At 45.0% G+C, this 20435-nt stretch overlaps 1 protein-coding gene across 2 annotated transcripts in view; it reads right to left on the bottom strand.

The window, feature by feature from the left end:
- EML5 (EMAP like 5) overlaps window positions 1-20435 on the bottom strand; it is a 382142-nt gene that overhangs the window by 43089 nt on the left and 318618 nt on the right. Inside the window, exons 31-34 of one of the 2 annotated variants that reach the window (XM_033952880.1) lie at window positions 17996-18125; window positions 12105-12203; window positions 5545-5565; window positions 1439-1612 (exon numbers count right to left, since the gene is read on the bottom strand). In XM_033952880.1, the coding sequence (XP_033808771.1) occupies window positions 1439-1612; window positions 5545-5565; window positions 12105-12203; window positions 17996-18125 (424 nt within the window). The remainder of the gene's footprint in view (window positions 1-1438; window positions 1613-5544; window positions 5566-12104; window positions 12204-17995; window positions 18126-20435) is intronic. The other variant, XM_033952881.1, reaches the window with a different exon arrangement.

Genomic DNA, 20435 nt, shown 5'->3' with positions numbered 1-20435 from the left:
CCCCCACCACCATGCATGCGTCCTCTCCTTCCCTTCCCCCGTACCTCCAGTTTATCACCTCCGCAACAAGTTCAATGTGCTCCTCACAACTGTGTTGTCTCTCCTACCGACGTCACTTCCGGGTGCCGCACATAGAAAGTGACATCGGTGGAAGAGATGACGGAGTTGCGAGGAGCATGTTGAAGTTCTTGACACTCGCGGCAGTCAACAACTAGAGGTACAGGGAAAGGGAAGGGGAGCGCACATGCGGCAGGTGGGATCAGAGAAGGAGGGGGGGTGGAGACGAGGACGGGGGAGGGGCGCCTCTCACCCTCGCTATGCCACTGGGTCCTAGTCTAGGAATAGCCTAGTGGTTAAAGTACCAGGTTTGATATCTAGGGCTGCCTGGCTCAAATCACACTGCTGCTCTTTGTGACCTTGGGCAAGTCACTTAACACTCCATTTAAATGATAGGGAAAAACCTAGGACTTCCTTTAAGAACAGAAGAACATAAGAATTGCCGTTGCTGGGTCAGACCAGTGGTCCATGGTGCCCAGCAGTCCGCTCCCACGGCAGCCCCTAGGTCAAAGACCAGTGCCCCAACTGAGTCTAGCCTTACCTGCGTACATTCTGGTTCAGCAGGAACTTCTCTAACTTTGTCTTGAATCCCTGGAGGATGTTTTCCCTTAATAGCCTTCGGAAGAGCTTTCCAGCTTTCCACCACTCTCTGGGTAAAGAAGAACTTCCTTATGCTTGTACGGAATCTATCCCCTTTTAACTTTAGAGAGTGCCCTCTCGTTCTCCCTATCTTGGAGAGGGTGAACAACCTGTCTTTATCTACTAAGTCTATCCCCTTCAGTACCTTGAATGTTTCGATCATGTCCCCTCTCAATCGCCTCTTTTCAAGGGAGAAGAGGCCTAGTTTCTCTAATCTCTCACTGTATGGCAACTCCTTCAGCCCCTTAACCACATTCTGGTTCAGCAGAACTTGTCCAACTTTGTCTTGAATCCCTGGAGGGTGTTTTCCCCTATAACAGCCTCCGGAAGAGCGTTCCAGTGTTCTACCATTCTCTGGGTGAAGAAGAACTTCCTTACGTTCGTACAGAATCTATCCCCTTTCAACTTTAGAGAGTGCCCTCTCGTTCTCCCTACCTTGGAGAGGGTGAACAACCTGTCTTTATCTACTAAGTCTACCCCCTTGCTAAATCCTAAAGTGTGCATGTCAGTCTATGGTCGCATTAGCGCACCTTAGTAAAGCAGGGGGGGGGGGGGAGGCTAGTGTACCTTGAGCTAGGTGCGAGCAAAATCCCAAATAGCAATAATACAACGGCAGCCACAAAAGTTTACGCTCATCTACCCAAAGTGGCAAAAAGAGTCTCAGTCTGGGCAGAGTGGATGGGTCCACTGGCCTTTATTTGAGCTGATTTGCCCCTGCGCTGTGAAACAAACACTTTCCTACCTTCCTGCCACTTCCAGATGGTAATGGTATGCTCCGTGTCCAACCCAACAGAGAGCAGGAGCTTGCCGGTGGCGCTAAAACTGACCGAGCAGACCCCCTTTGAGTGGTAGCACCTCAGCACTGCAAGGGTCTGTTTGTTCATCGCATCCCACACGTGGATAGAAGGAGCCGTGGCTGAAATCGTAAAGCAGAAGAGAGAGAGAGCGCCGAGGGGTAAGCAATTAATCAAAGGCTGCAAAGTCTGCAGTCATCGTTTATTTTTATATACCGCCAAACCATCAGTTCTTGGCGGTTTACACAGTAGTAATTACAACAAGTAATTAAAATACAGATCCAAATAACAATGTCTTATAAAAGAAAATAATACAATTCAATAAAAGATGCTGACTAACAAAATACAACCCTAACTTATTCAAAGTAAAATATGCACAATGCAGATTATTTATACTAAAATAGATAAGCAACATTATTCCATAAAAATAATAAAAAATCTGCTTATCATAATAATTTTGAAATCCATTAAATATTGTATTGTTTAAATAGATAAGTTTTAAAATCTTTCTGAAATTGATAAGTGAGGGCTGGAGTAATAAGAGCATTCAAACATGAATTCATTACTCCTGCTTGAAATGCCACAGTCCTATCTGGGATCCCATGTGGGATCCCTACGAGGGTCAACATAAGGAAATTGGGTCATTAGGGCTTAGACAGGGGGTGGGTAAGCAGAGTGGGCAGACTTGATGGGCTGTAGCCCTTTTCTGCCGTCATCTTCTATGTTTCTATCTACGAATTTCTTAAAGCGGCACGTTTTCGCTGAAGGAAAATAAAACCAACCGGATCTACGTAGATTTTTTTTACATATAAAAAATCTAAAATGAGCAACAAGATAAGATGGAGCTAACTCAAATAAAACTTTGAAACAAATACATCCAAATTTAAACAACACTCTAGCCTTGAACGACAACCAGTGAAGTTTTTGATAATATGAGCTGATGTGATTTCTGTCCGCCGTTCCCATCCCAGTCCTCGGGATACTCCCAGTCCCTCCGGGTTTTCAGGATATTCACAATGAATATTATTATGTCTACATGTTACTGAAGCAGTGTACGCAAATCTATTTTATGAATATTCATTTCTTATTATCCCCTCCCCTCTTTTTTTTTTTTTTTTTACAAAGCCGCGTTAGGCTTTTTTACCACCGGCCGCAGCCGTATTAGATCTGACGCTCATAGGAATTCTTTGTGCAACCGTGGCCGGCAATAAAAAAGCCTAATGTGGCTTTGTAAAAGGGGGAGGGGTAAGTTTTTTAATTTACCACTTAGACTTAATACAATGTACAAAAAAATAAAAACAAGATAAAACAAAGAAAAATAATTCCATCATAATGACAGAAAAGACCTAAGCATCACTCCCACCGAGAACAGATATGAAAACGTCTGTAAAGAACATATCCATAAGCTAACATATTTCAGTTAATAAACTCAAAATAAAACACTTTTCTTTTCTACCTTAATGATTTGTCATTTGTCATCAATGTCTGTACGGAAATATTCCAGAATTATTTAAAAATAACATATGAAGCTGAGAATTTGGCCCTACTGAAGACGACTGTGAATCCAAAGTTGGTTGATACTGGTAAAAAGAGCTTTTGTTGTGCAGGAGTTAAGTTTTGGAACTCCTTGGTAGGGCAGATACGGAATTGCTGTGAGAAGGGTACATTTAGAAAATTACTCAAAACGTAGTTATTTGTTGATGCTTTCTTTTAGACATACCCTTGGCCCTACGCTATTAATTTTTAGCCATGATTTCTAAGTTTTATTTTTATGCAAAACTATGTTATCATTTTTTAGCTATGAATTTTTAGGATTTGCTTGTATGTCTATTTTACTATGTTCTTAAAATTATGTATGTATATTTTGTTAACCGTTTAGTTGTAAACGGTATAGAAATTTTTTAAATAAAATAAATAAATAGATACCTTTGTTGTCTGGACATTTTTGTTTTCCATCATCTTGATTCCAGGGCAGAAGGAGATGATGTCTTATTAACGCCATCTCCTGCTGCCGACAGAAGTGGAAACTTCATTTTTACGTATTGTAGAAAAACAGAGGACTAAAAAAATAAGCTGGGAGGGTGTGAACGGTTAAAAAGAAAAGGTAAGGAAAAACTAGGCTTACTGGATTTACCCAGACATGTTCTCTTTTTAGAGGGCTGGACGGCTCTTCAAAACCCTGCACTTTGTCCGGGTTTTGAAAAGCTTTGAGCTTGGGGCCACATCTGGAGGGCATCTGCTCATGCGTGAATTCAATGCGGTGACGTCACACACACGCATGCATACGTGATGTCACCATGTCACACCCGCGTATGCTTGGAGGCTCTTCAAACACGGCTCTGAACTCGAGAAGAAGTTTGGGGGCTGGGGTGGACTGGGGTGTGTCTTGGGCAGAACAGGGCTGGGTAGAACTGGGCGGGGAGGGGGTGGGGCCACGTGTCTGGATTTTACTATTGTAAAATCTGGTAACCCTAGGAAAAACAAACTGTGCGTGGTAGTCAAGGGGTGATGTCAGGTGATCGACTTCACTTCCTATCCCGTGACCCATTGAAGATGGTGGCAAGTACTTTGAAAGTAATGTAGGGTCCTCTAGTGTGTGCTGCCATCTTGAAAAGAGGATATGGCCTGGGCAGAGTTATGATGACACTAAAAGGGGCAGAGATTAGGGGTGGGGTTATATAAAATGGGTGGGCCATAATACAATAACTAATGATGTCATAGAGGGTGGAGAGGGGCAGAAAGTAGGTGAGGCTTAGGCAGATCTTTGCTTCTGATTGGCTGATAGGAAGTGGGCATGGTCGCCTGTCAAAATATGCAAATTAGCTTTGACAAATCTATGTAATTATAGTACTTGCATATTTTATAAAATACTGTACATGTGGATATTGCAGCTTCACCCCACCTCTGCACAAATCAGTGCCTCTAGAATAGCCACACAAAAGTGAGTGCATTGTTTTCATATGCCCGCCTTTTACACGAATATAACTACAGGAAATTTATAAGAGCCCCATGGTATAGTATTTAAAAGCAACTAGTTACAATAATATATTACATTACATTAGGGATTTCTATTCCGCCATTACCTTGCGGTTCAAGGCGGATTGCAAATGGATTGTCCGGAGATTACAAGTATTTAGGGAGTACAGTCAAACCTCGGTTTGCGAGTGTTTTGCAAGACGAGCAAAACATTCTTGCAAAACTTGTCTTGCAAACCGAGTGTTGACTCGATTTGCGAGCACCCCCCCCCCCCCCGGAGAATCGGCATCACTCCCCCCCCCCGCCCGAACAACTTGAAACTTACCCCCGTCTGGCAACGGCATGCAGCCCACAGGATGTGCCGGTGCCGCTTGAAGAACTTCCTGCCTCTGCCGGGCCTTGAGCATGCATCTGCGCATGCTCAAGGCCTTCTAATTCTCCCTCTCGCCGGGGTGTGGGTGGGAACGTATCAAGCGAGTTTCCATTATTTCCTATGGGGAAACTCGCTTTGATATACGAGTATTTTGGTTTATGAGCATGCTTCTGGAACGAATTATGCTCGTAAACCAAGGTTCCACTATAGTTTGTACATTTCTTTGAGTTGTAAAGGATTACGTCCGAGTTGTCATGAAATTAGAAGTTCATATGTAGTAGTTGTAGGTGATGCCTGGGACATTTCTGATTGTGTTAGTTGGGTTTTATGTGTTTTTTTGAATAGAAGGGTTTTTATTTCTTTCTTGAAGGTTTTGTAGTCTGTGGTCGTGGTCAGTAGGTCGTAGAGTTGTGGGTCAAGCTTGTAAATGTTGCATGATGAACATCTAAGGCTAATGCAATTTAGCAATGTTATAATAGCCCAGAGCTGGTCACTTACCTGTTGGCCAGTCATCCTCTCTGATATTCTTTCTCTGCAACACTTAACCCCAACTGATTTATTAACTTCCGAGTTCCCGAAGCAGGAGACAAACCATTGTAAGCATTTTTCACGCATTTTGGCCCTCAACTTGCTCAAAAGCTATTTCTCCCCTCTCTCCAAACTCTGTATATCATTTGTCCTTTACATCATCTAATGTTTCCTTACCTGACATGTCTGCTGAGTCTCCTGCAATGGAAAAGTGGAAAGAGAGATTTAGACCAGTGATCGGGGAAGCAGAAATCAACTGAAATAACTGCAGAGATTATCCCTTGCTCTGCCTCATTTCCTTTCACAGAAGGGCATAAAATTACATTAAAAAAAAAAAAAAATTCATGTTGGGTAAGGCTCCACATCAGTGGTTCCCAAACCTGTCCTGGGGGACCCCCAGCCAGTCAGGTTTTCAAGATATCCCTAATGAATATGCATGAGAGAGATTTGCATACCTGTCACTTCCATTATATGCAAATCTCTCTCATGCATATTCATTAGGGATAGCTTGAAAACCTGACTGGCTGGGGGTCCCCCAGGACAGGTTTGGGAACCACTGCTCCACATTCAGCAGAGCTTTTGGTAAAATACCACCAGAGTAATATGGGCCACCACACCAAAGTGTAACACAAAGCAAAAAAACGGAATGAAACAGTGATTATTCATGAACCTTTGTTCCTAGTTGAGTTAATTATCATCATAACATTACATTCTTTCATAACCACAAGCAAAGCAGCAGTACCATTATGCGTTTGACAAATTAATCTCCTAAACAGAAGCCTCACCACTTACTAAGTTATATTTTCCCTCTGTCAATCTCGGTGTAATATGCTGTCCTTTTATCTATTTCTTATGTAATTAGTTGTACCCTCACTTCTTGCATTCTGTAATTCGCTGATTGTCCAGCCTTCTTCAATGTGAACCGCCTAGACGTCTTTCGACTGTGGCGGTATAGAAGAATAAAATTATTATTATTATAATAATTATTACAGTAAGGCTGACCACATCCTCCAGGTCTACGGGCTAGATTCACTAACCTGCCTGATCGTGACCGATCCGTGTCCAATCTGGGCAGGGCCGATCGATTCTGCAAACAAGAATATTCTAATGGGGGGGCGATTGGAGGCACTCAGCACGCCCCCATCCGCCGACACGGATCGCTAGGTAGTGATCCCGAAGCATGCGGAGACCGTCTACTTTGCCTGTAGATGGTCTGCGCATGTGTTTGCTGTCTGTTTTTTTTTTTTTTAGTGGCCTCGACTCACCTGCTCTCTGCCGCCCTTCCCTGCAGTGTGAGCCCGTGGTTTTAACCCGCGGGTTAAAACCACAGACTCGCACTGTGGGGAAGGGCGGATGAGTCGGGACTGAGCAGGACACGAGAGTCGGGGCAGAGAGCAGGGCGGCCAGAGCAGCAGAATCGAGGCAGAGAGCAGGGTTTTAGCGCAAGCGACTGGTCCTCACCAGTTGCTAGTTTTTGGATCAGCCAGCCAGTCAGTGTGCCAGAAGTTTTGTGAATCGCGTCCTTCCTGCTTTGCATGCCGATTCCCCTCATTTGCATGCACGGATCGGGATCGGATCGGTACACAGGTTAGTGAATCGGGTCGGAGGGAAATCGAGTCACATAGGGCTCGCAAACCGATCGGTACATGATCGGTTTGCTTAGTGAATCTAGCCCTATGTCATGAAGGGCAAAACTCCCCTGTCATTATCCAGGTATATATTTCAAGGCGTTGCTGAAAAGTTCTCAGCCCAACCAACCAGTTTCTTAAATTCTGAGCGTTATTTTACCACTGTAGCTCAAAAGAGTGTTATCTTATTTCATTAAGTGCCAATTTGCAGAAACGAAATTCTATGTTTTGACATTGTTTCAGACCATTGCTTGAACCAAATCCACATCATTCTCTTTGGCCTGAGAACTTTTCAGCACCCCCTCGTACTATTGCGCTAAATTAAGATCACTTGAAAACATTTGAGGGATAACTTGCTAATAAAATTTCCCCTCTCATAAGAACATAAGAAATTGTCTCCGCTGGGGCAGACCAAAGATCCATCGCGCCCAGCAGCCTGCTCCCGCGGTGGCCCATCAGGTCCATGACCTGTATGGTGATCCTTGTTTAAATCATTTAAGCCCCCCTGTCCTTCTGTCTATGCCCTATCATAGCCTATCTCTACCTCTATCTGTATCCCTCAATCCCCTTATCTTTCAGGAACTTATCCAGTCCTTCCTTGAAACCCGGTAGTGTACTCTGTCCTCTCCCTCTCTCAATCCATAATACATAAACAGCTACCATTTCTTCAACTAACCTCATTCTAGAGACATTAGAAGTTGTTAAACTCCCAACCCTCCAACACACTAGAAACAAATCAGGTACAGAGGCTTACACAATTATGAATCCCCTCCCCCCTAGGGAATGTCTGGGAATAAACATAACATAGAGAATGACACGGTGACAGAATTCATCCCAAACCATCCCGTGTCATTCTTTAGTGTCTATCTCAACCTCGGTTCCTCTACACCAGCACTCTTCAATGCAAGGCATGAGGGTCAGTGGCTGTGGCCATTCATACTCTGATTCTTATGTGAGTCAAGTATAGGACAGTCAAGCCTTTGTGACATCACTGCTGAGGTTGGCTCTTAGGCATTGGTGGAATGAGGCATTATGACATCACAATCTCAGCTCTGGAATGTTGCTACTCTTTGGGTTTCTGCCAGGTGCTTGGGACCTGGGTTGGCCACTGTTGGAAACAGGATTCTGGGCTGGATGGACCTTCAGTCTGTCCCAGTATGGCAACGCTTACGGTCTTATGTTCTAACCATCCCGTGTCATTCTTTAGTGTCTTATCTCAACCTCAGTCCTTCTACACCAGCATTCTTCAATGCAAGGCTTGAGAGTCAGTGGCTCTTCCCATTCATACTCTGATTCTTCCCTCTGTTCTTAAAGAATGACTCGGGGATGGTTTCCCACGGTTAACCACGGGGATGGGAATGAGGCTTCACTCATCAAGGGTTTCTTATTTAACTATATTGTGCAGTTTCAAGTTTATTTAAAATTTGATAAAAGCGCTTATAAAAATTTCCAAGCAATTTACATAATAATACAATGCTAGGTTGGATCTGCTCTGCAGGATAAACTTCTCCAGGATTTGTAAGGGAACGGAGCTACTCCTGGTCAGTGACATAATAAGGGGGGTAGGGGGTGGACCACCCCATGCGCCATCTTGGTGGAGGAGCAACCTCTCCGCTCCCCTGCTCCTTCCCACCTTTGCCCCACCACATGTGCGCCTTCACTCCCCCCCATATACCTCTAACTCATCGCCAGCACGAGCAACAGCTCCATCCTGCTGCTCATGCTGGTCTCAGGGCTCTTTTCTGACATCACTTCCAGGTCCCGTGATTAGAATGATGTCAGAGGGAGAGTCGACACTGGTGTTGGTCGACAGTTGGAGATGCTGCTTGCGCCGAGGAAGCTAAACAGATACGGGAGAAGGGAAGGGGGGGGAGGGAAGGAGCAGGGGGTGTAGAAGAGGGCAAGGGATGCTGCCACCGCCCAGGAGCCTCTCACCTTCGCTAAGCCAGTGCTTCTGGTTTAAAGATTAAAGCCTGTTTTTTTTCATCCAGGCATTTGGCAATTCAGGTTGGGAAGGTAGGCTATGATTTTGACTTATTTGTATGTGCGAATTGTTTATAATTTGTATTAATTTTATCTTTTGTAATGTAATTCACCCTGATGTATATACTTTATATGGGTGGACTCTAATATAGACAAAGCAACTTTTTATTTATTTATTTATTTAATTTGATTTCTAGTCTATCCTCCTCGAAGGGGGGGGGGGCAGTCTGTCGGAGTCTGTTTAGCTGAAAAGGAGGGTCTTCACTGCGAGTTCTGAGATCTTATCTAATCACGCAACCGGTTCCAGAGTTGAGGGATGAAATGACGGCATGAGCATTTCTGGGCAGTTTCCATCTGGAGGGATTTTCCCTGAGGGATGCACAGTTGTCTTTCCACGGGTGAGCGGAGGGGGGCAATTGGGGGTGTGCTGTTGTAGTTTGGAAGCTATGTATGTAGGGGTTATGTTGTGGAATCTTTTGTGAGCGATTATTAGAGCTTTGAAAATGCAGCGTTTCCTTTCCTGATAGGTAGCCAATGTTCTACTTGGAGAGCTGGAGAGGTGGGGTCATGGTAGTTGAAGCTGTACAGGAGTCAGATTGCTGCATTTTGGACCCACTGGAGCCGTCCGAGTTCTTTTGTGGTGATGCCGTTGAATAGAGAGTTGCCTGTACCCAAATAAAGCCAAGCCTCCTCTCAAATCACAAGTCAGGAACGTTGGAATATGACTAGACCCAACCCTTACTCTGATCCTCCAAATCCTAACCTACAAGAGCCATTTCCATGATGTATTATATCTCTCTTATTTGCATTTCACTGCTGTTATAAGTATAATTTTGAAACCGTTTCATGGTGGTCCTATTATTATGCTTCAATTTACTGATTTTGAGTTTACCTCATTCATTGTATTTATGTTGGTGTCGTATATAGAATATTCCCCAATGTGTACAGCCCTTGATGGAGCCTGCTTCAACTTTGACGGCTGGGCTGAGGACCTTTCAGCGGCCCCTCATACGGTAGTCCAGGGGTGGAGTCATATTTATCCAGGCGCTTCTGATTTCAGCAATATATACATAGTAACATAGTACATGATGGCAGATAAAGACCTGAATGGTCCATCCAGTCTGCCCATTAGTTATACCCATTAAAAATACCTGATTAAATTAACTTGTCTCTTCTTTGATATTTCTGGGTCATAGACTGTAAAGTCCACCTGGTATTGTCCTAGGTTCCATCTAATAAAGCCATTGTGACATCACTGCTGAGGTTGGCGCTTAGGCATTGGTGGAATGAGGCATTATGACATCACAGTCTCAGCTCTGGAATGTTGCCACTCTTTGGGTTTCTGCCAGGTAACATAGTTTCATAGTACATGACGGCAGATAAAGACCTGAATGGTCCATCCAGTCTGCCCATTAGTTATACCCATTAAAAATACCTGATTAAATTAACTTGTCTCTTCTTTGATATTTCTAGGTCATGCACTGTAAAGTCCACCTGGTATTGTCCTAGGTTCCAAATGCTTAAGTTGCCATCCAAGCTCACTCCAGCCTATCCAACCATCCTCTTTGCAGGATATCTACCATAAGTCTGGCCAGTAACATCCTCATGTTCCAAGTTAGTGGAGTTCCCATCGATGCCCTCTAGAGAATGACACGGTGGTTGTTACCCGCGGCTAGCCGTGGCTAGCTGCGGGTAACCCGCCAAAATGGTGACCAAAAAAAAGGTCACCGCGAGTTCGGGGTCAAGGCCATTCACCGCCCCGTGGAGCGGTGATTGGTAGCACAGGGCGGTGAACAAGTAGTGAACGCACGGTGAACGAGCGTTCGAACCAGCAGCCCACTCTCTCCTGCCGGCCGTCCATGCATCTCCCTCCCTCCTTTTCCTTTACCTTTTCTTCTTGAAACTGGCGATTTCTATAAGGCTACGAGCTGTATTACAGCCGGAGCCTTGAAGTCGTGTCGCGTTGCCTGCTGGGAAAAAGTCTCCTCTGACGCAACTTCCTGTTTCCGGTTGCATCGGAGGAGACGTTTCTAGCAGCAACCCGACGCGACTTCAAGGCTCCGGCTGTAATACAGCTCGTAGCCTTATAGAAATCGCCAGTTTCAAGAAGAAAAGGTAAGAGAAAAGGAGGGAGGGAGGGAAATGCACGGCTGGCCGGTGGGAGGGAGCTGCTGGACTGCGTGAAGGGTGCTGGGGATGGGGGGATGGAGAGGAGAAGACTCTGTAGGCGGGGACGGTGATGGGGCGGTGAAGGGGACGGCAGAGACAGGGAAGGGGCGGTGAAAGGACCAGCGGGGACAGGGCGGTGCAGAGGATGGTGGTCCGGGGACGGGGACAGAATTTTTCCCCGTGTCATTCTCTAATGCCCTCCCCAGCCCGTCCTATACCAAATCATCACATATGGGACACAGACAGTGCAAGTCTGTCCACTACTGGTCTTAGCTCTTTAATTTACAACTTTTGTTAATGGTGCCCACATAACCATAGGCCAGAAAAGATACTAGAGAACTCGTCAGAAGATCCAGGATTTAGGCACCCGTGTCTCAGCGGATGCGGAAATGCTGCTTGAAACAGAAGAGTGCATACATACATTCTGTAGGGTTGCCAGACGTCTGGATTTCCCTGGACGTGTCCTCCTTTTGAGGACATATCCGGGGGTCTGGATGGCTTTTCAAAACCTGCCACTTTGTCCTTCTTGCAGTAGAATATCCGCTCATGCGCAGATACAATGCAATGATGTTGCGTGCACATGCACGGATGTCCTGCCCGACGAGAGCAGGCAGTGGGGGAGTGGGGCTGGGGCAGGACCAGGGCGGGATTGGGGACGGGACAGGGCAGTGATGGGTGGAACTGGGCGGGCCTGGGGGGGCAGGTCTAGGCGCCCGGATTTTCCCAGATGGAAAATCTGATAACCCTAACAATATGTTTTTTAGGAACTCGTTAATTTTAAAAATCACTTGCAAAGGAGAAAAGTAAAAGCGGAACAGAGAATGAATTACAGTCCTCTACATGGTGAGGTTCTGTCTACTGTATGACGAGCATGTAGGGTTGGGTTTTACGAAAAGGTTACATCACTTGTGACTGTGCATACATTTGCTCTCTTTCTTTACAGAAATACAAACATACCTACTTGGCCAGTTGCCACCACGTTGCTGAACTTGGGGTGTTGGTTGACCGTCAGGCACAGAATGTCATCACTATGCTCCTGGTAAAAGCTCTGTGAGCCTGTAAAACACAGGGGGGTCTCTTTAGACTCTTGTACAGCAGGAAACTGCTAGACATAGAAACATGGTGGCAGATAAAAGCCAAATGGCCCATCCAGTCTGTCCATCTGCAGCATCCACTGTCTCCTCCTCTCTCTATTGGTTAAGGCTCTTAACATTTGCATCTCCTCTTCCTATAGGCTAAGGCTCTTTACACCTGCATTGTGATGTCACAGAACTTTAGTAACATAGAAACATGATGGCAGATAAAGACCAAATGGCCCATCTAGTCTGCCCATCCACAGATACCATTATCTCTTTCTCTCTCTGAGAGATCCCACGTGCCTATCCCAGACCCTCTTGAATTCAGACAGAGTCTCTGTTTCCACCACCCCTTACGTATTTACCACCCACATGAAACCTAATCGTTCCTTTGATGTTCGTTAATTTAAGATGGGAATTCCCAATGTAGGAAAGAAAATCAAGTGGGGAGTAGGACTGTGCACATCAATCTTGAAATCATGAAGCTTAAAGACAAAGGACATTATCCAGGGTGCCCACAAAAACATTCCTTGATTTTAAATAGTTACAAAACCAAAATTTATTGGAATATTCTCTCACCTTTGAGGCTACAGTTTCATCAACTCATAAAGTTTCATATGGTATCTCTTGATTACATACACTCGATGTGCGCCCCCCGCCTGCTACTCGGCAAACATCGATGTGATAATCGAGCTTGGACAAGACTCTCCGAAGCATATCCAGCGTGATCGTGTTTATAGCTTCAGTGATGCGTTCCTGCAGATCATCCGTAGTTGCGGGTAGTCGAGGTACATACACTCTGTCTTTCACGTACCCTCAAAGGAAAAAGATCTCGGGTGCCACTTGAGGAACACCTGGTCATTTTGTTGCTTTGCATTGCCTGAAGGTTGCAACTTCTGCACCAATTGTAGCTTATAAGGGTGAAAGTGCAAGTGATTGTGTAAGATCTTGCTAACCTTGATCCATGTGGGGACGTGAGCAACAGGAACTACATCAGGGAAGGAAAGAAGGACCAGTTCCGGATCCTAGGAAGGAAGCTGAAAACCAGAACACCGAGGGTACCCAGGGCTGACGAGAAGAGGAAGATGGAGCTGCAAGCAATCAACGCATGGTTGAGGCGCAGGTGTGAGGAAGAAGAATTCCACTTCATGTGCAACTGGACGGCATTCTGGGGGAAGAGCAAGCTATTCGGGAAGGATGGACTCCATCTCAGCAGAGATGGAACGAGGCTGCTTGCAAGCAACATCAAGAGAGAAACTGAGAAGTTTTTAAACTAGGAAGAAGGGGAAAGCCGACAGTCGACCGAAAGTTGATGGTTCGGGAACCGGTATACCCAGAGGATACCGTGCAGAAAGATACTGGATCACAGGCAAGACAGAAGTCGTGACGGAACGAAAGGGACACAAGAGGGAAAGAAATGCAAGAAATTAACAGGCCGCAAATTCAAGGGTAGGTACATGAACGCAAGGAGCCTGAAGAATAAGATGGGTGAATTAGAAGCTATGGCACAAAAAGATAACCTTGATATCATCGGCATCACGGAAACATGGTGGAACGAGGAAAATGTCTGGGACACTACTACCGGGATACAAACTATACCGCAGAGATAGAGTGGGTTAAAAAGGTGGGGGCATTGCCCTATACATCAAAGAGGGCACTGAGTCTACCGGAGAGAACACACTGGAAATGAAAAATAGGGTAGAGTCTCTATGGGCCAAAATTCCAAGGACAAAAGGAACGGAAACAAAGATCGGCATCTAATACCAACCCCCAGGGCAGTCCGAACGAATTGACGGAGAGATGACAGATAAGATTAAATGCAACTGCAAGGGAGGCAACGTGGTTATTATGGGTGACTTCAATTATCCAGGGATAGACTGGAACCTAGGCACCTCCGGCTGCGGTTGGGAGACCAAGTTCCTGGATGCTGTAGGCCAGTGGTTCCCAAACCTGTCCTGGGGGACCCCCAGCCAGTCAGGTTTTTAAGATATCCCTAATGAATATGCATGAGAGAGATCTGCATATAATGGAAGTGACAAGTATGCAAATCTCTCTCATGCATATTCATTAGGGATATCTTGAAAACCTGACTGGCTGGGGGTCCCCCAGGACAGGTTTGGGAACCACTGTTATAGGCGAATAACTTGTCAAGGAAAATACGAGATGAAATGCAATTCTGGACTTAATTCTAAATGGACTACGAGGACCAGCGCAAGGTGTAGAAGTAGAAGGGATGCTGGGAAGCAGTGATCACAATATGATCCACTTCGACCTGGACACAGAGGCAAAACATCGAACCAGAACATCGGCCACGGCACTAAACTTCCGAAAAGGGAATTACGAAGGGATGAGACTCATGGTGGGGAAGAAGATTAAGAAGAGGATAAGCACTGTAAAAACGCTAGAGCAAGCATGGCCCCTTTTTAAGGACAGGGTCACCGAGGCGCAAAATCTAAATATACCGCGTATCACCAAGGGATCCAAGAGGAAAAAGAACAGGGAACCGGTGTGGCTCACTGTAGCAGTGAACATAAGAACAATAAGAACTGCTGCTGCTGGGTCAGACCAGTGGTCCATCTTGACCAGCAGTCCACTCACACGGCGGCCCTTAGGTTAAAGACCAGTGCTTTAAATGAGTCCAGCCTCACCTGCATACGTTGCAGTTTACCAGGAACTTGAAGGAAGCGATCAGAGACAAGAAGACTTCGTTTAAGGAATGGAAAAGGTAAAAAAACGGATGAAAACTGGAAAAAGCAGGGGCCACAAGGCGGTAAGAAGGGCCAAAAAAGACTATGAGGAAAAAATAGCCAAGGAGGCAAAAAACTTCAAGCCGTTCTTTTGATATGTTAAGGGGAAACGACTGGCGAAGAAAGCGGTGGGGCCGTTGGACGACCATGGAATAAAGGGAGCGCTAAAGGAGGACAAAGCCATCGTCGACAAACTGAAGAGGATATACGCAACATACCGGAAGCCGACAGGCTATACGCAGGAAACGAGGATGGGAAACTGACAGGGATGACATGGTCAGTCTAGAAGAGGTATGCAGGTAGATTGATAGGCTTACAAATGATAATCCCCGGGACTGGATGGCATCCATCCGAGGGTGATCAAGGAACTGAAAGGGGCTATAGCTGAACTGCTTCAACTAAAAGCCAATCTGTCGATCAAATCGGGAAGGATTCCGGAAGACTGGAAAGTGGCGAATGTCACGCCGATCTTCAAGAAAGGTTTGAGGGGACATCTGGGGGAACTAAAGACCGGTGAGTCTGACCTCGGTACCGGGAAAGATGGTAGAGGCGCTGATAAAGGACCGCATTATTGATCACCTTGACAGACACGAGCTGATGAGGACCAGCCAGCATGATTTCAGCAAAGGCAGATCTTGCTTGATGAACTTGCTGCACTTCTTTGAGGGAGTAAACAGGCAGATAGACAAGTGCAAGCCGGTTGACATTATATATCTGGATTTTCAGAAGGCATTTGACAAGATCCCATATGAACGACTACTTCGAAAAATTGTGAGCCATAGAATCGAGGGCGAAATCCTGATGTGGATTAAAAACTGGCTGGCGGATAGGAAACAGAGAGTAGGGGTAAATGGACAAAACTCGGACTGGAAAAGCGTCACGAGTGGAGTGCCGCAAGGTTCGGTCCTTTGCCCCCTGCTCTTCAACCTATTTATAAATGACCTGGAAATGGTATGAGAAGCGAAGTGAATAAATTTGCGGATGATATGAAGTTATTCAGAGTGGTGAAGATGCAGAAGGATTGCGAAGACCTGCAACATGACATAAACACGCTCGAGAAATGGGCCACCACATGGCAAATGAGGTTTAACGTAGATAAGTGTAAGGTGATGCATGTCGGTAACAAAAATCTTATTCACGAATACAGGATGTCTGGTGCGGTGCTCGGAGAGACCCCCCAGGAAAGAGACTTGGGAGTAACGGTCAAGAAGTCGATGAAGCCATCAGCGCAATGTGCAGCAGTGGCACAAAAGGCAAACAGAATGCTAGAAATGATTAAGAAGGGGATCACGAGCAGATCAGAGGTTATCATGCCACTGTAGAGGGCCATGGTACGCCCCCACCTGGAATACTACGTCCAGCACTGGTCGCCATACATGAAGAAGGACATGGTACTACTCAAAAGGGTCCAGAGAAGAGCGACTAAAATGGTTAAAGGGCTGGAGGAGCTGCCTTACAGTGAGAGATTAGAGAAACTGGGCCTCTTCTCCCTTGAAAAGCGAAGACTGAGAGGGGACATGATCGAAACATTCAAGATAATGAAGGGAACAGACTTAGTAGATAAAGATAGGTTGTTCATCCTTTCCAAGGTAGAGAGAACGAGAGGGCACTCTCTAAAGTTGAAAGGGGACCGATTCCGTACAATCGTAAGGAAGTTCTTCTTCACCCAGAGAGAAATGGAACACTGGAATGCTCTTCCGGAGGCTGATATAGGGGAAAACACCCTCCAGGGATTCAAGACAAAGTTAGACAAGTTCCTGCTGAAACAGAAAGTACGCAGGTAAAGCTAGGCTCGGCTAGGGCACTGATCTTTAAACCAAGGGCCGCCACGTGTGCGGATTGCTGGGCACGATGGACCACTGGTCTGACCCAGCAGCGGCGATTCTTATGTTCTTATGTATTTGCTGTCACCTTATTTATAAACATATTCCAATAAGTTTTGATTTTATAACCATTTAAAATCATGGAGTGTTTTTCTGGGCCCCCTTTATTAATGCATTTTCTTGTTCTGTTCCACGTGGGGTAGCTTTACCTACTTTTCGTGGTTTCTACTGTCATGCCCAATGTAGCAAATAGGTTTTGATCTGGTACGCGAACAAAGCTTTTAAGTCAAGAAAATGTTCTTTTAACAGGTCAATTTTAATAATAATAACAGTTTATCTACCGCAGGACCGTAAAGTTCTATGCGGTTTACAATCGTTAAAAATGCTAGAAACTAATTTCCTGCACTGTATTTCACCTCTTGGATAGGTATAAATTTTTCGAAGCTGAATTTGTTTTGTTTAGCTGTGTCTCATGGTGTCAGGTCAAAAGCGCGTCGGGACAAAGGTGCGCGCAGACAATTGAGCGCAGCGTGGAGGCGCGCGCCGCAGAAAATTACTGTTTTTACGGCTCCGACGGGGGGGGGGGGCGTGGGGGGAACCCCCCACTTTACTTAATAGAGATCGCACCGCGTTGTGGGGGCGTTGTGGGGGGTGTAACCCCCCACATTTTACTGAAAACTTCACTTTTTCCCTGTTTTTAGGGAAAAGGTTAAGTTTACAGTAAAATGTGGAGGGTTACAACCCCCCAAACCCCCCCACAACGCCGGCGCGATCTCTATTAAGTAAACTGGGGGGGGGGCTCCCCAACCAAACCCCCCATCGGAGCCCCTAAAAACTGTAATTTTCTTCGGCGCACGCTTCCGTCTTGCGCTCAGTTGTCGGCGCGCACCTTTGTCTTTCACGGGGTTGTCTATGAACCGTGTCTCAAGGGAAAAACTCCCTGTAAAGCAGCAGCTTGCCTCCAAGCCATCAAAACACATTTATCAGATCAGTATTTGAAATTTATTTATTTAATTCATTTCCCATTCATTTTAATTCATTTATTTAATTCATCCCATTGACCCCCCAAAGAGCTGAGAACGGGTTACAGGTTGAACATACATCATTTCAGTACAAGTTTAGGATACAAGTTTTTATCCTAACTTGATACATACTAGTGTACTGTGAAAAGCAAGCTTTTAATGCTCTTTTGTCTTCCATACCTGTAGCGACATTGTACATGATTCCCACAGATGCAGTGTGATACAGGATATCTGCTCCATCATTCAGATAGTGGACATTGTTCCGGCAATCTCTACCTCGGTATCCAAACACCAGCTCTAACATCAGGTCCTACCACACAGGTGCAAAGAGACAGATCAGTAACCACTGTATTCTTCCTACAGGCCAGTCAGCTGTTTAACATTTAAAATCTTATATGGAGACGCTCCCAACAGTTTCTCCACATTGGCTGAACTTAATAGGCAGATCTAAAGAACATCGTAACTCTGGATTGTTTGACTTTATCGTCTCCATCTCTGAGAGGTATAAAATACGAGCCGATTCATTGCAAATCATTCAATTATCAAACTACAAAAATCTAGAATTCACTTCCCCTACAGATTCAGATTATTTCTAGGCATGCTCTGTTTTGCAAAAATCTGAAAGCATGACTTTTTCAAAAAGAGGTTTAGTTTGACCTTGACTCTGCACCGTATGTTCGTCTCCGTGTAACGAAAATTCTGTTTATAACCGGCTGTTTTTTTTAGAAGTCTATGTTAGGAATTTAGACTGTTTTTGATTCGCACCTTTGTGTAGCAATAATGCTGACTATAACCCATCTCAAACTCCACTTAGCGAGGATTTGGCAGAATATAAGATTACATATAAAATAACATAACATAATATTTTAACTCCAGGGTTTCTAGTCCATTCCAAACTTGTTAAAACCACAGGCAAAATATACAATTCTCTATAGAGCCATGGACATGTCACAAAGTCATAATCTTTGTAAAGAGGACAGGGGCCCAATATATTAACGATCTTCTCCTTTTTTTTTGTCTACGTAAAACCATGGCTTTCCTCTTGCTATAGCCTTGGTCCTCATTCCCATCCTTGAGGGCTGCCAACAGGCCAGGTTTTCAGGATATCGCTAATGAATATGCAAGAGAAATGCCTGTATACAACAGAGGTAGAGGTTAAGCAAATCTCTCCCACGTACAGTATAATCATTAGGGTTAGCCTAAAAATCTGCCTCATTGGCAGCCCTCAGGGACTGGAGCCAAGGCTAAAACTCTACACAGCAAACTATGACATAACTTTCCTCCTGGATGCCACTGGTATCAACGTGTGCTACTGTTAAGACACACGAATTGGCACCAATAATTGGCAATTAACACGTCATAATTGACGATTAGCCCTAATTAAAAGTTATGTCCACAACGCAGCGTGATTCTATACAATGTATGCGCCAATTGCAGTGCAGAAATTTCAAGAGGGGGCATGGCCAGGAGCAGATCACGGGAGTTCCTACAGAATACCCCCGATGTTATGCGCAACTTAGGTGCAGGCATCGAAGCATGGTTTTAACTGGCTTAAATGGGTGTGCCTAAGTTACGCAACGCACAAAGGCGCTCAGCACCGTCCTAGTCAATGCTGATTTTTTGGACACTATATATAGAATCAGGCCAATCAATAGGGTCGCTAGGATATAGACTTAATAGAGCAGGTCAGTAGAGTTAAGGGGGCCAGTAGACTTAAAAGGGGGGTCAATGGTATGGGCAGACTTGATGGGCTGTAGCCCTTATCTGCCGTCATCTTTCTATGTTTCTAGATTCTAGCAACGGCGCCAGTATCAGCAGCTGCCTACAAATGACCGCCAATCACGTGTTAATCACGCATTGGTGCTGTTGATAGAATTGTGGCTGTTTTTAAAACAGATGCCTTAAAATGTAGGCCCAATATTACTGGCACTAATCTTTAGATCCAGAGATAAATGCAAACTTTCTTAATAAATACTGGATTCTTGTAATATCACTATATAGTTTCTAAAACTCACTATATAGTTTTTACACAGACGCCTTAGCCCCACCCCTCCACCACTGTATTAATTTTATACTGTGGGAAGTTCACTGTGGCTTTCCATCATTGGCTGTCTGTTTGATTTGTTTTTATGTTCATTTCAATTCTTCTTTTTAATGTTATAGCTTATATGTTGCCTTCTTAAATAGATATACTTTTTAAATATTTTTAGTTTTGTATTATTGTTAAGTGTACATATCAGCTTAGCTGTTTTATACTTATCTCAGCTGAACCCGGGAGTCAGACCCGGGTAGGCCAGCATTTTAAGGCGCCTGTCTTGTGCCTACGGAAGTGTCTAGGGTTATCTAAGGATGCCAAAAGCCAATTCCAGCATAAACCATGCCCGTGCTGGTCTCAGGCGTCCTTAGACATGCCTGGGGTTACCAGATTTTTATCCGGAAAACCCTGGACACATGGTCCTGCACTGTTCTGTCCCTAGCCTTGCCCCATTCTGCCTGTAAACACCCCCTCCCCCCCCCCCCCCCCAGCAAAGTCTCATCTTTGTTTTCTGATCTCTGGCTTCCGTCTGGAGGAAAAGTCCATAGTCTGTTACAGAGAAAGACATGGGGGAAGCCACTGCTT

The sequence above is a fragment of the Geotrypetes seraphini genome, chromosome 7, assembly GCF_902459505.1.
Source record: "Geotrypetes seraphini chromosome 7, aGeoSer1.1, whole genome shotgun sequence".
NCBI lineage: Eukaryota > Metazoa > Chordata > Amphibia > Gymnophiona > Dermophiidae > Geotrypetes > Geotrypetes seraphini.
The sequence above is the reverse complement of the archived record's forward strand: the minus strand, read 5'-3'. Positions and strand labels throughout refer to the sequence as shown.